The sequence below is a fragment of the Taudactylus pleione genome, unplaced genomic scaffold (assembly GCF_031769625.1).
Source record: "Taudactylus pleione unplaced genomic scaffold, aTauple2 ptg000085l, whole genome shotgun sequence".
NCBI lineage: Eukaryota > Metazoa > Chordata > Amphibia > Anura > Myobatrachidae > Taudactylus > Taudactylus pleione.
The window spans coordinates 6232105-6246719 of record NW_028284487.1 but is presented as its reverse complement, the minus strand read 5'-3'; the positions used below and the strand labels follow the sequence as shown (position 1 = coordinate 6246719).

General features: G+C 46.9%; 1 protein-coding gene across 4 annotated transcripts in view; it reads left to right on the top strand.

Annotated features, from left to right (window-relative positions):
- BRMS1 (BRMS1 transcriptional repressor and anoikis regulator) overlaps window positions 1-14117 on the top strand; it is a 40615-nt gene extending 26498 nt beyond the window's left edge. For 2 of the 4 annotated variants that reach the window (XM_088468332.1, XM_088468329.1), the window contains exons 8-11: window positions 4545-4609; window positions 5558-5597; window positions 5736-5859; window positions 13594-14117. In XM_088468332.1, coding sequence (XP_088324458.1) covers window positions 4545-4609; window positions 5558-5597; window positions 5736-5859; window positions 13594-13717 — 353 coding nt within the window. In that variant the 3' untranslated portion in view covers window positions 13718-14117. The remainder of the gene's footprint in view (window positions 1-4544; window positions 4610-5557; window positions 5598-5735; window positions 5860-13593) is intronic. The other 2 variants (XM_088468331.1, XM_088468330.1) reach the window with 1 other exon arrangement.
- Window positions 14118-14615: the final 498 nt, after the last annotated feature.

Genomic DNA, 14615 nt, shown 5'->3' with positions numbered 1-14615 from the left:
TCTGTGACACACGTGTAGAACCTGTTCTAACACTCTCTCCCCAGGACCGGGGCCACGATGGCATCTGTGTCCATTGTTTCATGGTTGCCAGGAGGGGGAGGCTCCTTCAACCGGGGCATACAGTCAGGAACCGGCTTGGACTTCGATGTTGACAAAGGTAATGTTGCAGTTGGTTTACAGGCTTCAGCCCCCCTGCTTTGAACCCTCTGCTAATCTAGCTACAGGTATACTCGCCATTTCTGGCATTCACGATCATCGGTAGTAGATCCTCGATGGATGCAGTTGTTTACCCAATTAGTACAGGGACTGGTGGAAGTGTCTGCATCCTTCCAGCAGATACTAGACGGGGATTGCGAATCAAGGCATAGGCCTCTCAGAAGCAAGAGCTCTACACCCCTGTCCAGTGGCGACTCTGAGTCCGCGGTTTCCTTGTAGCACGATGCTAGCCACTTAGTCGGAGACTTCCTCAGTGTCCGAGGATTCCATGTCACAGGTAGATGTCGAGGCACTTATCAGGGCAGTTAGATCTGTACTCCAGATTGAGGATTTGGAGCAGACTCCTAAGTCCAGAGCCCAGGTGTTCAAGTGTCAGAAGAAGGTGACAACTGAGTTCCCTGCTTCTGCACAGCTTGATGACCTCCTGGAGGAGGCATGGGATAACCCGAATAGGCATTTCCTATTATCTAAGTGCATGGCTTCGTTCTAACTACTCCCAGGTAAGGAGCGGGCCAAATGGGAAACCCCTCCTCCGGTTGATGCCCACATCGGCCAACTGGATAGATCCTCTATCCTTCCTCTTCCGAATACCTTTTCCCATAAGGTTCCAACTAATTGGCAACTAGAGACCTTCCTTAAAACTGCATATTCCCATGCAATTGCTATTGCATGCCAGGCCCTTGCATCGGGCGCGAGTGGCTAAAGCTGTAAGCCGCTAGTTGGAGGAACTGGAAGCGGGTCTCTGTTCTGGTACTACCAGAAGGGAATTATTGCCTTTAGTGGAGCACATTAAGACTGCGAGCCCCTTTTTGGGTGTAGCGGCTGTTGACACAGGAATCTTAACTTCTAAAGTGTCGGCGTTTACTGTGGTGGCCAGGACAGCCCTCTGGCTGCATTCCTGGTGCGCAGACTCTGATTCCGAAAAGACGGAGGCGCTTTTTCAGTAGACCTATTATTTGGTCAGGAATTGGACAAGATAATTGCTATAATGGCGGCATCCAAGACAGCGTTTCTTCAGCAGCTCCTCCCCGGGCCAGAACAGCTACTTTTCATTCCTTTTGCTCACCGGGAATGGCCAGAAACCAGGTGTCTACTAGATTTCATGGGCCCTCCTCCAAGAGAGCTAAGCCCTGAGGTAAACAGCCTTGGTCTACTAGACGTCCCGCTTCCAAGCCTGTCGCCTGACAGGGTGGTCTTCCACCTGGGGGAACGCAGCGTAGAAGGCCGGCTATTGCTTTTCGCACAGGTTTGGTTGAATACAACGATCGACTCCTGTGCCTATGGAATACGCACTGACTTTTCCGAGGCGTCCTCCACAGCGGTTCTTTTCCACCGGTTTTCATGGAGATGCAGGAAAGGCAAAGGCTCTCGGGAAGTTTGTTTGCTCCCTTCTAACCTCCAAGGTCATCGTTACCAGTCCCCCCATCTCAAAGAGTATGAGTTTCTATGCCAACCTCTTCCTAGTCCAGAAAGCGGATGGTTCGTTCCGTCCCATTCTCAATTTCAAAGCTCTGAACAGGTATATGCGGATCCCCAGGTTCCGCATGGAGTCGCTTCGTTCCATTATTCTAGCTCTGCAGCCAGGGGATTAGATATTAGTAGTAGATATCCAGGATGCGTATTTGCATATTTCCATCCATGTCAGCAACCAGTTCTCCCTCAGATTTGCGGTTCAGTCCGATCATTACCAGTTTCGTCCTTACCATTTGGACTGTCTTCGGCTCCTCGTGTTTTCATGAAGGCTATGGTGGTCATGGCAGCGAACCTGCGCCGCAGTACTGTCAGGATCTTGCATTATCTGGACAACCATCTTCTGGCCCAGTGCCTGGATGTCTTGGTGGACCACATTCGTCTGACGGTGAATCTTCTATAGTCACACATGTGGAAGATAACTGGCGAAAGTCTATGCTGATGTTACACGTAGGTGCCCAGCTGGACTCCAGGACTCAGCGGGTCTTCCTTCTGGCAGTCAAGATTCAGGCCCTGCAGTCCAGGGTTCGCACATTCCTCAGTCATCATCTTGACAATTCATTCCTGCATGCAGATTCTCTGTTCCTTGGTCTCCACATTCAATATGGTAGAGTATGCCCAGTTTCACTTCCGTCCTCTTCAAGTGGAATCCTCGGCAGATGGAACAAGTCTCATCAGCACCTCATGACACAGACAATACTCTTGCGGGAAATACATCACTCCCTCCTGTGGTGGCTAAACAAGAGCTGCCCCCTTTGGATCCAGGACTGGGTCTTGCTCACCACCGATGCCAAGTTTCGGGGGTGGGAGGTGGTTTCCTGTCAACAGACGTTCAATGGAAGGAGAGCCAGTTACCTATTAACGTCCTAGAACTGAGGGCGGTTTACAGAGCTTTTTGTTTAGAGCAGTCTCTCTTCCAGGGTCGCTCGGTCAAGGTACAGTCAGAAAACGCAATAGCCATCGCCTACATCAACCACCAGGACAGCGCTCGCACTCAAGGCGCCATGAAAGAGGTTGGACACATCATTCACTGGGCAGAGCGTCATCTTCCAGCTCTGTCGGTGGTGTTCATACCTGGTGTACAGAATTGAGAGGCGGACTTCCTGAGCTGCCAGGACGTACACATCAGGACGTCTTCCAGTTACTGGTTCGTCATTGGGGCCTTCCAGATATAGACATGATGTCGTCTCGGCACAACCATCAGCTGCCGAAGTATTGCTCCCACACCAGGGAACCCGGAGCTCTCATGCTAGATGCTCTGGTGGCGTGTTGGACGTTTCCGCTCATCTGCGTCTTCCCTGCTCTCTCAATGATCGAGTTTTCTGCAAGTTCAAGATGTAGGGAGCATCTCGATGATCCTGGTGGCTCCAGATTGGCCACAGTGGGTGTGGTATGATGAACTTCTAGGCCTCTCCATCAACGCTCCTCTACGTGTGCTCCTCCGGCCAGATCTTTGGTCTCTGGGTCCGTGCTTCCATCCGGACCTGGCACACCTCGCTTTGACAGGGTGGCTCTTGAAGCATCCGTCCTGAGCGTGAAGGGATTTTCCAGGAAGGTCATCCATCCGTACTATGCTTAGTGCCCGGAAGCCTTCTTCAGCTAGGAACTATCACTGCGTTTGATGGACATACTTTGCGTGGTGTTTGCCCAGGGGTTTCAGTACCAGGTAATTTTGGCTAGCACATGTGCTTTCTTTTCTGCAAGCAGAGTTAGATTTGGGCCTCCGGCTTTCTTCATTGAAGGTGCAGGTCGCCTCCCTATCATCTGTCCGCTTTCAGCTGCAGATTGCTCTCCTACCAGACATACAGACTTTTTTTTCTGGTGTCCTACATGTACAGCCTCCGTTTGTTTCTTCTGTTGCCCCATGGGATCTGTCCTTGGTTCTTCGGGCTGTCGAGTAGGCTCCTTTTGAGACTTTGCACATGGTGGACATTAGGTGGCTTACATGGAAGACTGTTTTGTTTTTTTACTTGCCATCGCATCGGCCCGTCGGGTGTTCGACTGGAGCGCCTTGTCTTGTCTCTCCCCCTTCCTTATTTTTCTTTCGTATCGGGTGGTTCTCAGGACTCGCTTGGTTTACCACCCTATGGTTTTTTTCTCTGTTCCATATCAACCAAGAGATTGTGGTACAGTCTTTCAGTGATCCGGACTTTTCTACGGAGGAAGCCTCTCTGGATGTGATGAGGGCTGTTCGCATTTATGTGGACAGGACCATAGATGTCCGTAAATCGGACACACTTTGTTCTGTATGATTGTCACAAGCGGGGCTGGCCGGCTTTGAAACAGACTTTGGCCAGGTGGCTCCTCTTGACTATCCGTCATGACTACTCGGCGGTGGGTCTTCCTGCTCCTCCAGTGGTGACTGCTCATTCCACCAGGGCAGTAGGAGCATCTTAAGCAGCTCACCATGGTGCTTCTGCGGAGCAGCTTTGTAAGACTACCACCTGGTCATCTGCCCATACTTTCCTTTACCTCTTGGAGTCTTTGGACGCAGCCCAGGAGTGTCCCCGCCCATAGGGGGACAGCTTTGGAACATCCCATTGTGTCTCTGTGCCCTTAGTGGAGGAAGAAGACAAGGAGAATTATATAATAATTATCACTAATGCCCCATTTTTGTATTGCTATACCTGATTACCATGTTGCAGTATAATACCATGTGCACTATAATAATTATCACTAATGCCCCATGTTTGTATTGCTATACCTGATTACCAAGTTGCAGTATATTACCATGTGCACTATAATAATTATCACTAATGCCTCATTTTTGTATTGCTATACCTTATTACCATGTTGCACTATTTGACATCACTTCGTAATTATCCAAAACACCTTTAGTTATCTTTAACATGGTTTAGGTCCATATATTGTGTACATGTTGCGGGATTTGGATATCTTAGAAGACTGGACTGCTATTAAAAAGGTAATTAAAAAATGTCTAATTTTAAGGTAGGTGGGAGGAGTCTGATTCATAGTCTCTAGAACAATGGTTCTCGAACTCTGGCCCTGATTCAGAGCCGGTCGCTCGCTCGCTCGCTCGCTCTGAATCAGGGCCGGTCTTTTTTTTTTTTTTTTTTTTAGAACAGCCTCCTGGCAGTTCGCATAGCTGTGGGTGACCACCCACCGCTATAGCGAGCGGCCAGGAAGATGGTAGTGATGATCAAGACCATCGGGCTTGCGACGAGACCCTTGTGGTAGGGTCTCGTTGCCGCAAGCCCCAGAGAGATTTCGGCTCTAACAGAGTCGGAATCTCTCCACTGACATCACTTGTGACGTCAGTGGGGCCGGCCCCAAACGGTAGGCGTTCAGATGGGAACGCCTCCGTTTGTTCTGCCACCCCCCTGGCCCGCCCACCAAAGGGGGCGTGCTGTCACTCAACATCGACAGCACGCCCCCTTTGGTGCCAGACCCGGAGCAACGGTTTGCCTGTCGCTATCCGGGTCTTGCGCATGCTTTTTGGGCCACCATCGACCCGGTTGCGAGTGCTCAGCGCTTGAGACCGGTCTGAATCAGGCCCACTGTCCTCAGGACCCCAAACAGTGCATGTTTTGCAGGTCTTCTCAAATTATTACTAGTGAAATAGTTAGCTGCACCTGTAGATCTTTTAAAATGTCAATGAGTACACCTGTGCACCTGCTGGGTGACCTGCAAAAAGTGAACTGTGTGGGGTCCTGAGGACCGAGTTTGAGAACCACTGTTCTAGAAGTACCACATTTTAAAAAGCAGTTATTGGAAATTTGTTTGTGTGACTGGCATTACTTTTAATTGAATGTACTTGTCTTTTGGTGTGTTACACCTTATAATAGGTACTGCTAAATAGCATTTCTACATTGAGTATGTTTCTTTCTTTTGTCATGTTTGACTATTGCAGGCGAAAGCAGCAGTTTCTCCACAGAAACGGAAATCAGACGGTGAGATTTTGGGGAAAGCTTCGTACACCTCACCCTGCATATTCCCACCCACGAAAATGTCTTCAGCCCTAATCTCTACACTATATTGCTATTTCCTAGAATGTGTCTTCTTTTGATCAGATCATTTGTCCTGTGCAGGTATAAAAGTAGAGAAGCAACACTTCAGTGCTCGCTGTGAAGATGGCTGTCTTTATTATGAAGGAGAGAGCTTCACCAAAGGAGAAGCCATAATTCTTGACATGAAAGATGAGCCACCATCACAGTAAGGATAACCAGATTTCTCTCCTGCACGCGAGTTCCCCTTGTACCGCTGTTTAATTTGCATATTGTATCTCGCTCTTATTTAGAGTCTTGTTTCTCTTTTCCTTAAAGGGACACTCATTTTTCATAAGCTTCATTGTGCCTAGAACGGGAATATATGTACTGAACATAGATTAATGTTATCCCTCTATGCAAGCTATTGGGGAGTTGCTTCCCACCACTTTGCCTGCTGTCTGACATATTTTCAGAACTTTCTGAAGATACCATTTGACAGCTCCCAAAGCTATTGAGAGAGGGTTATCACAAATCAGTTTATTTCATAAGAAAAGATATATGGGGACTTTGGGTAAAATAATGTAAATATCAGAAGTATGTTAATGGGTAAGCCAACTTATATTCTCATTTTAATACTTGTGATGGCGTTATGTTTCTCTTTCATTCATGTGCTGACACTAGAAACACTGGTGTACAGAGGTCCTACACTAGGACTTGGACACTTTTGAATTTGCCTCCAAAAGTCTAGGCTCCTCCCCCCTCTATACACCCGTAGCCTACTGGGAACCTCAGTTATTTTCATAGTCCTATTTTATGAACAACCTTCATAAAAAGAAAGCGATATTCGATTAGTTGGAATTTAAATATTCAATTTATTAAAATTAATGAACTTCACATAATAAAAGACAGAAAAAGAAACCGATTCTTCTTAAAAGGTGCGCCAAGCGTATTATTTGCATATTTGTTTTGGTGGAAATAGCGTCTCAGTCTCAATGTGATGCACCAGAAGACTGCACTGGTTAATTTGATATGCGACATATATCTTTGTGCGTCTGAGTCTGACTGTATACAAAGTGCTACGATGCAGCGACATCTGCTTTTTTCCACGCCAAGTTGGTTGAGCTTCGTTTACAGACTCAGTCGCACACAGATATTCAAGTGTTACATATCAAATGAATCAGTGCCTTCTCCTGGTACATGTTAGACCACTCCCCCAGGTGAAGATCTCTTCAGCCTCTTAAATATTTACCCCAGGATAAACACTGCTGAGAGAGCTGGTGCCTATCTTTCCACCCAGCACATGATCTTGCAGTCTCCTTCATTGCTTGGGCACTCTTCATGCCCCCTTAATACTTTTGATGCACCACCACAGTGGACTTATCCAACCGAACCCTGATCAGCTTTCCCCTCAATAGAGACTGAGCTCTGATTAGATTTTGAAATACTGCTGTGAGTTCGAGTGCTGCAGAGCCCAACAGCCTTGCAATGTTAAATAAAAAAATCCATGTCCCTCAACCCCTGAGACTGGCATCTGCTGTCACAACAGATCAGTCCCAGATTGTGAACAGACAATTCTTGCTTAGATGGTGAGACTGCAACCACCGTGCAAGTGAAAGACGAGTCGCACTGAGGCTGATAGAGAGAGAAAAATATATAGTGTACACTTGAAATTCGTGGAGAGGATATAAATGGTAGATATGCAGATGTGTCCTCTTGTGCTATTGCTCCTGCAGTCACGCCAAACAGCCCCTCTCGAGGTGCTACTTTGGACACAGAGGGAACCTTCACTTACTTGCCCCTCGGATCTATGTTCATTATACTGCAGATTTGCGTAGGACAGATGACTTGTTTGTATGATTCTCCTAAGAGAGGCTAGCCAGGTTCCAGTTGAGTGCGATGTGGCTCCAGGCAGTTATTTGCCAGACTTACATTGGTAAAATTCCTTCCTGAGGACCGGCACATCCCATGAGATCTGTGGCGCCCTCTTGGGCGGCGGCACAGGGAGCTTTTGCTGAACCACTATGCAGAGGAGCCACCTGGTTGTTGTTAGTGTGTACTTATAAACTTGAGACCTTTTACATTCAGGAATGCAAGTTTTTTTATATGTAAGGTGTTTTGTGCTGGTTCGGCGCACACCTTCCCGTGAGGACAGCGCTGGGATATCCCCAGTGTTCTAGTGTCTTCCAAGGAAATATAGATTTTCTTCTTCAGGGTCCATAGGGCTCCACAGGGAGACATTGGGGTGTAGGTGGAACCTGGAAGACCGGACACCAACAGCAAAGCTTTTCAATCCCAGGATGCTCCGGTCCTTCCACCTGTAACCCTCCGATAGCCTGAGGGCACTTCAGTTTCGTTGGTGTCCGGCAGGAGCTGGACTACCATTATAACGGGGATGCATTAAGCAGCCCAATCTTTTATTTTATGATTTCATTTACTTTTTATTTTTTACCAAACGGGCGAGCGGCACCAGACTGTCCTGTGGACGTCTGTGCTGCCGCCCCATTACCCCTCCGCGGCGCCGTGACACCAAACCTGTGCTAGCTACTCCAGGTGGGACTCCGAGGGGGACTAGCTAGCAGGCTTCTCGGACCCCAGACTGCAGCCCGGAATCCAGGGGACAGGTAAGGCGGAACCCCGTTCACAGGGACCCGCGTCTCGGGAGATAGACCGGAGGCGCTGATGTGGACAGCGGCTCGCCCATTACTCAACTAGACCACAGGGGCATAACGATACTGGCACAGAGGTATATTATAAAGGCCATGGGACCCGGTGGTTAACGTCAGCCAGGGGATAAGGCGCTCTCCCTGCAGCTACCTCCCCTAGCTCAGGGCACTATTCCACTGCAGTCTTGGTGTTCCTTAGGCTAGCAGGTCTCTGGGGAAACGCTAGTCCACTCTCCCTGTGTACCTCTCCCATGGGCCAGGTTATACAGTGCTATATCCTACCTGCCACTGTGGTCTGTGTAGTTGATTTTAGTGCCCATTGCAGACATGTAATGTTTTTTCTGCGTTTGTATGTGACTTGTGCCAGCGCTAAACTCTATTTTCTATACTGTCAGTTTATACCTGTCCCTTTTTTCTACTATACCCTGACATACTAAGGTATTGGGGGTTCATTGTACCTCACATCTGCTATTTAAGTGTGAGGTCTATCACATACTATATACTGCAGTTGCACACTACACTGTGCCATATATTGCGCGGTTGAACACTACATTGTGCCATATTACACATATTGCAAGGTGTTCATTGCACTGTATCATACTGTGTATTCTATTATTCTTGTGACTATGTCTGGCAGAGGAAAGAATAACAAGCCACCTGATGCTGCTTCACCTACTCTGATATCCTGCTCTGCGGGCTTAGCCACAAAGGACCTCATTCAGGATGGTCTCTGTATTAATTGTTACACAGCCTCAGGTCCATCAGCCCCGGTGTGTGTGTGTGTGTGTGTCTCTCTCTCTTTCTCTTCTCTCTCTCTCTCTCTCTCTCTCTCTCTCTCTCTCTCTCTCTCTCTCTCTCTCTCTCTCTCTCTCTCTCTCTCTCTCTCTCTCTCTCTCTCTCCTCTCTCTCTTCTCTCTTTTCTCTTTTCTCTCTCTCTTTTCTCTTTTCTCTCTCTCTTTTCTCTTTTCTCTCTCTCTCTTTTCTCTTTTCTCTCTCTCTCTTTTCTCTTCTCTCTCTCTCTTTTCTCTTCTCTCTCTCTCTTCTCTTTTCTCTCTCTCTTTCTCTCTTTTCTCTCTCTCTTTTCTCTTCTCTCTCTCTTTTCTCTCTCTCTTTTCTCTTTTCTCTCTCTCTTTTCTCTTTTCTCTCTCTCTTTTCTCCTCCCTCTCTTTCTTTTCTCCTCTCTCCACAGAGGAATGCTGTAGCTATGACAGAGTGGCCATCGGGTTCTTGGTCACCTCCCTGACTAGGATCTTCTCCCCCAATCGCTCAGTTTAGCCGGCCGGCGAACTCTAGGAACAGTCCTGGTGGTTCCGAACTTCTTCCGTTTACGGATGATGGAGGCCACTGTGCTCATTGGGACCTTCAAAGCAGCAGATATTTTTCTTTACCCTTCCCCAGATTTGTGCCTCGAAACAATGCTGTCTTGGAGGTCTACAGACAATTCCTTGGACTTTATGCTTGGTTTGTGCTCCGACATGCACTGTCAAATGTGGGACCTTATATAGATTGGATATGATTTTGAAAGGCATACACCTAACAACTGAATTTACCACAGGTAGACTCCAGTTAAGCTGTAAGAACATCTCAAGGATGATCAGTGGAAACAGAATGCACATGAGCTCAATTTTGAGCTTTATGGCAAAGGCTGTGAATACTTATGTACATGTGATTTCTTAGTTTTTTTTTTTTATTATTATTAAATTTGCAAAAATCTCAATAAAACTTTTTACACGTTGTCATTATGGGGTATTGTGTGTAAAATTTTGAGGACAAAAATGAATTTATTCCATTTTGGAATAAGGCTGTAACATAACAAAATGTGGAAAAAGTGAAGCGCTGTGAATACTTTCCGGATGCACTGTACCTATAGCGCCTTCTCATCAACAATATCTCTGGTTTGCTACACTGCAGCAACATTACCAATTAAATGCTCTGCCATTTGGCCTCTCAACGGCCCCTCTGGTCTTTACCAAGATCATGGCAGTAATGGCGGCCTCTCTTCGTCGTCAAGAGATCAGACTGCTCCCGTACTTAGACGATCTTTTGCTATTGGCAAGCTCCCCAGAGCCTCTTCACAGCCATCTACAGGTAACCATTGCCTTTCTACAAATGCACGGTTTGCTAATCAACTGGAAAAAGTCTTCCCTGACACCCTCTCAAAGGATGGTACATTTGGGAGCCCTCCTGGACTCTCGAGTTCAGAGAATTTTCCTAACGGCGGACAAGATTTCTGCACTACAGCACAGACCACGCAGACTGCTTCACAAACGCAGAATGTCGATTCACTTTGCAATGCAGGCCTTGGGGTCGATGGTTTCCATCTTTGACATAGTGGAGTTCTCCCAGTTTCACTCCAGGGCCTTCCCAACACTTGATCCTCTCCAGGTGGAACGGGCTACCGCATCTGCTCAAATCCCAGACGATGAGCCTCCCCCAGAGATTTGCCTGCCCCATGCCTGGTGGCTACAGACTTCCCATTTGAACCAGGGTCGTCCCTTTTGGATCCTGGACTGGGCTCTCCTCACCACGGACGCAAGCCTCCGAGGGTGGGGCACCGTAACCGGCCAGCACTCCTTCCAGGGCACATGGTCCCCAGTCAAGGCAGTGTTGCCAATCAACATCCTGGAACTTTGAGCCATCTACAGAACTCTGGCTCAGAATATACTGAAAAACAGGCCAGTACAACTACAGTCTGACAACGCCACGGCTGTGGCCTACCTCAATCACCAAGGGGGCACACTAAGTCAGTCAGCAATGACAGTAGTGTCCCGCATTCTCACCTGGGTCGAACGCAGTCTCCCAGCCATCTCCGCAGTGTTCATCCCAGGGATTCTCAATTGGGAGGCGGATTTCCTCACCTCAGCCATCAGGACGTGCATGCAGAAGAATGGTCTCTACATCCAGAAGTCTTTCAACTTCTAGTGGACAAATGGAGTCTTCCGGAGGTGGATCTCATAGCCTCCAAACACAACAACAAACTTCTAATTTATGGAGCCAGAACAAAGGACCCCGACGCGGCCTTCATAGACGCATTGTCGGTGAAATGGAACTGCTTCCTCGCGCGCTTCGAAAGTTCAGACAGAAGGGAGGCACAGTCATATTAATGGCTCTGGCCTGGCCCAGACATAACTGGTACTCCGATCTCCAAAGGCTCTCCATAGATGTTCCTCTTCAGCTTCCTCTACGAGTAGACCTGCTGTCTCAGGGTCCATCCGAACCTAGCCCACCTGTCTTTAACGGCTTGGCTCTTGAGACATCCCTCCTAACAGCTAAGGGTTTTTCCAGCTCTGTGGTCCAGACCATGCTAAAAGCATGTAAACCAGCCTCAGCCCTGATCTACCACAGGATATGGCATATATATTTCCAATGGTGTGCTCCAAGAAACTATGACTCTCAAGTCTTTAAGGTTTCTAGAGTTCTTGCCTTTCTTCAAGCTGGATGGGATCTAGGCCTCTGCTTTATCTATCTGGTTTCAGCGCATAATTGCTCCTATATACCGGATGTTCACACCTTCATGCAGAATGTTCTACGAATACAACCTCCCTTTGTCCCTCCTGTGGCTCCATGGTTTTTGTCAGTGGTGCTCCAAGCACTTCACGAACCTGCATTCGAACCCCTGGAATAGGTGGATGTCAAATGGCTCACTGCAAAGACCGTTTCTTCTGGCTATAACATCTGCTTGTAGGGTATCGGATTTAGGGGTGCTTTCATGTCACTCCCCCTTTCTGATATTTCATCAGGACAGGGCTGTTCTTCAAACACGCCCGGGCTTCCTTCCCAAGGTGATTTCTCACTTTCACCTGAATTAGGAAATTGTGGTTCCAGCCTTTAATTCACCAGACCCCTCGGCAGGTGAGGCCTCTTTGGGTGTGGTCCGTGCTCTGAACATACTGCTTCCATCTGGAAATTGGACTCCCTCGTTGTCCTATATGGATTCAACAAGAAGGGATGGCTAACTAACAAACAAACTCTGGCCAGATGGATTTGCATGACTATCTCACAGGTTTGCACTCAGACAGGCCTTTCTGTGCCGACTACAGTCTCTGCTCATTCTACTCGCTCTGTGGGTCCCTCTTGGGCAACCCGGTGTGGCGCCTCAGATGAACTGCTATGCAAGGTGGCCATCTGGTCTTCTGTCCACACCTTTCTTAGGTTTTATGCCTTTGATACATTAGCCTCTCAGGATGCTTCCTTCGGGAATAGGGTTCTCATATCAGCTCAGGAGCGTACCCATCCTTGAACAACTGCTTTGGGACATCCCCAATGTCTCCCTGTGGAGCACTATGGACCCTGAAGAAGAAAAGGAGAGTTATGGTAAAACTTACCTTGGTCAACTCTCTTTTTTCAAAGTCAATAGGGTCCAACAGGGCACCCGCCTTGACTCTCCTAGCTTCTATGGGTTTTCTTCTCCTGGTTACTTATTTTCTTCTCTGTGTGAGAGTGTGATTCCTCAGTGTACCAGTCTTCCTTCTCTCCTATCCTGCACCTGCCTTGGGCTTATTAACAAAACTGAAGGCTGTGGGTCGGGTATAAGGAGAAGGATCGGAGTATCCTGGGATTGAAAAGCTTTGCTGTTGGTGTCCGGTCCTCCAGGTCCCACCTACACACACACACCAATGTCTCCCTGTGGACCCTATGGACTTCGAAGAAAGAGAGTTAACCAAGGTAAGTTTTACCATAACTCTCCCAGCACTGTGTTTTATATAGTTGATTGTTGTGTTGCTCCACCATCCTTCCATTGTTTTTCTGGGCGGTGTTCTATTTTTAATTTTCCTCTCCTATTTTTGCCTTTGGCATAGGAGCTTTATTAGAAATAACTGTGCTGCTGTTCAGTCAGGGTAGAGAGGGTAAGAAGCCCACTTGGATGTTCTTTACTATTAAGTGTTAAGCTCCTCACGTCACATCTGTACCCGTGAGTTCGTGACTCGCATAGAATTTGAGGAAAATATTTTACTGTGAGTAGTGAAAAAATCTCGATATTTACAAAGGATCCATACAAAAGGAAATAAAGAAAAATAGTATAGGGTTAGATTCACTTACAGGTCCACCCATTACCTGTACAGAATGGAGGCAGGCATTTTGTCGTGCCAGACAAATGCACATGAAAATTAAGCTGATCAATTCACATCCGTTTGTGTGGATATTAGTTTGGCTTCAAAATGTCTTCCTCTGCTGTGTGTGTTGGCTACAGAGACTTTAATTTATATATATATATAATATCTGTGCCTACACATGGGGACTTCTGAAACCTTCTATTTCCCATTGTTGTGGCATTCAGTATTGTCTTCTGTCTGCAGGGCTGTGATCACTGCCGTGAGCACAGGGGAAGTCTGGCTGAGGCGGGGAGACAGCAGCAAAACGAAGATTTACGTTTCCCAACTACAGAAAGGCAAATACTCAGTGAGGAGGGCAGGAAAGTGAAAGTGCTCTCCTCTCTTCTTAGTGCATCTGGATGGAGGATCTCTACAAAGCGGTGGTGGGGGAATAATGTAGAATGATATCTGATATCTGTACAGCGAGAAAACTTGTTTGAGCAGTGTTTGTGTGAGCAGTGCAGCACATTGTGCTTGCTATTGTTGTGTTTGTATTGCGTGGGAATTGTAAATTAAATGCTTGGGATTGGGGTAGAGAGCTATAATTAAATTACTGTGTTTGCAGAGAGGAGGCTGGACTTTAGTATAGAAGTTGAACATATTTTCACATAGTATATAATTATTTTCCTATATTTTACTTTTTTGCACAGATTCAAATGATGTATTTTTATAACCAGTAACTTTGTAGACAATAAAGAATTTAGTTTGGGTCTGAACAATTGCTTGTGCATGTTTACTCCGTTAAAGGGGTTGCGAAAACCTCATCAAGCCATCACTAACAAGCTGTTTGTTTGTCCTGTGGGTATTTTGAACGTATTATGTGGATAATGTTCTTTAGGTGCTACTCTGTTCTGTCATAAGTACCTTTTGAGGAAGGGGTTTGCCTTCTTTTCACCTAAGAAATAATTGGTGGCCAGTCCAAAAACCTCACATCATTCCTTCTGTAGGATACTGTGACTTGGTCACTGAATTTCTTGTTCTGTGATTACTGAAGTTAAAATGCTTTCTGACCTTACAGCAAGATCGGATTGGACCAGATAGCGTGGTCCTTAAATAACCCTGCACATAATAGCCATAAGCCAGCTGCATTTTCTGGTGTGCCCAATAAAATCTAATCTCTCTTGTTTTAGATGTCTTCAGAATTGTTGGTCAGTTTATACAAAGTGGTAGAAGATTGTAATTGCTCCATGTGTACACAGCTTTATTAAATGCACATACGCACAGCA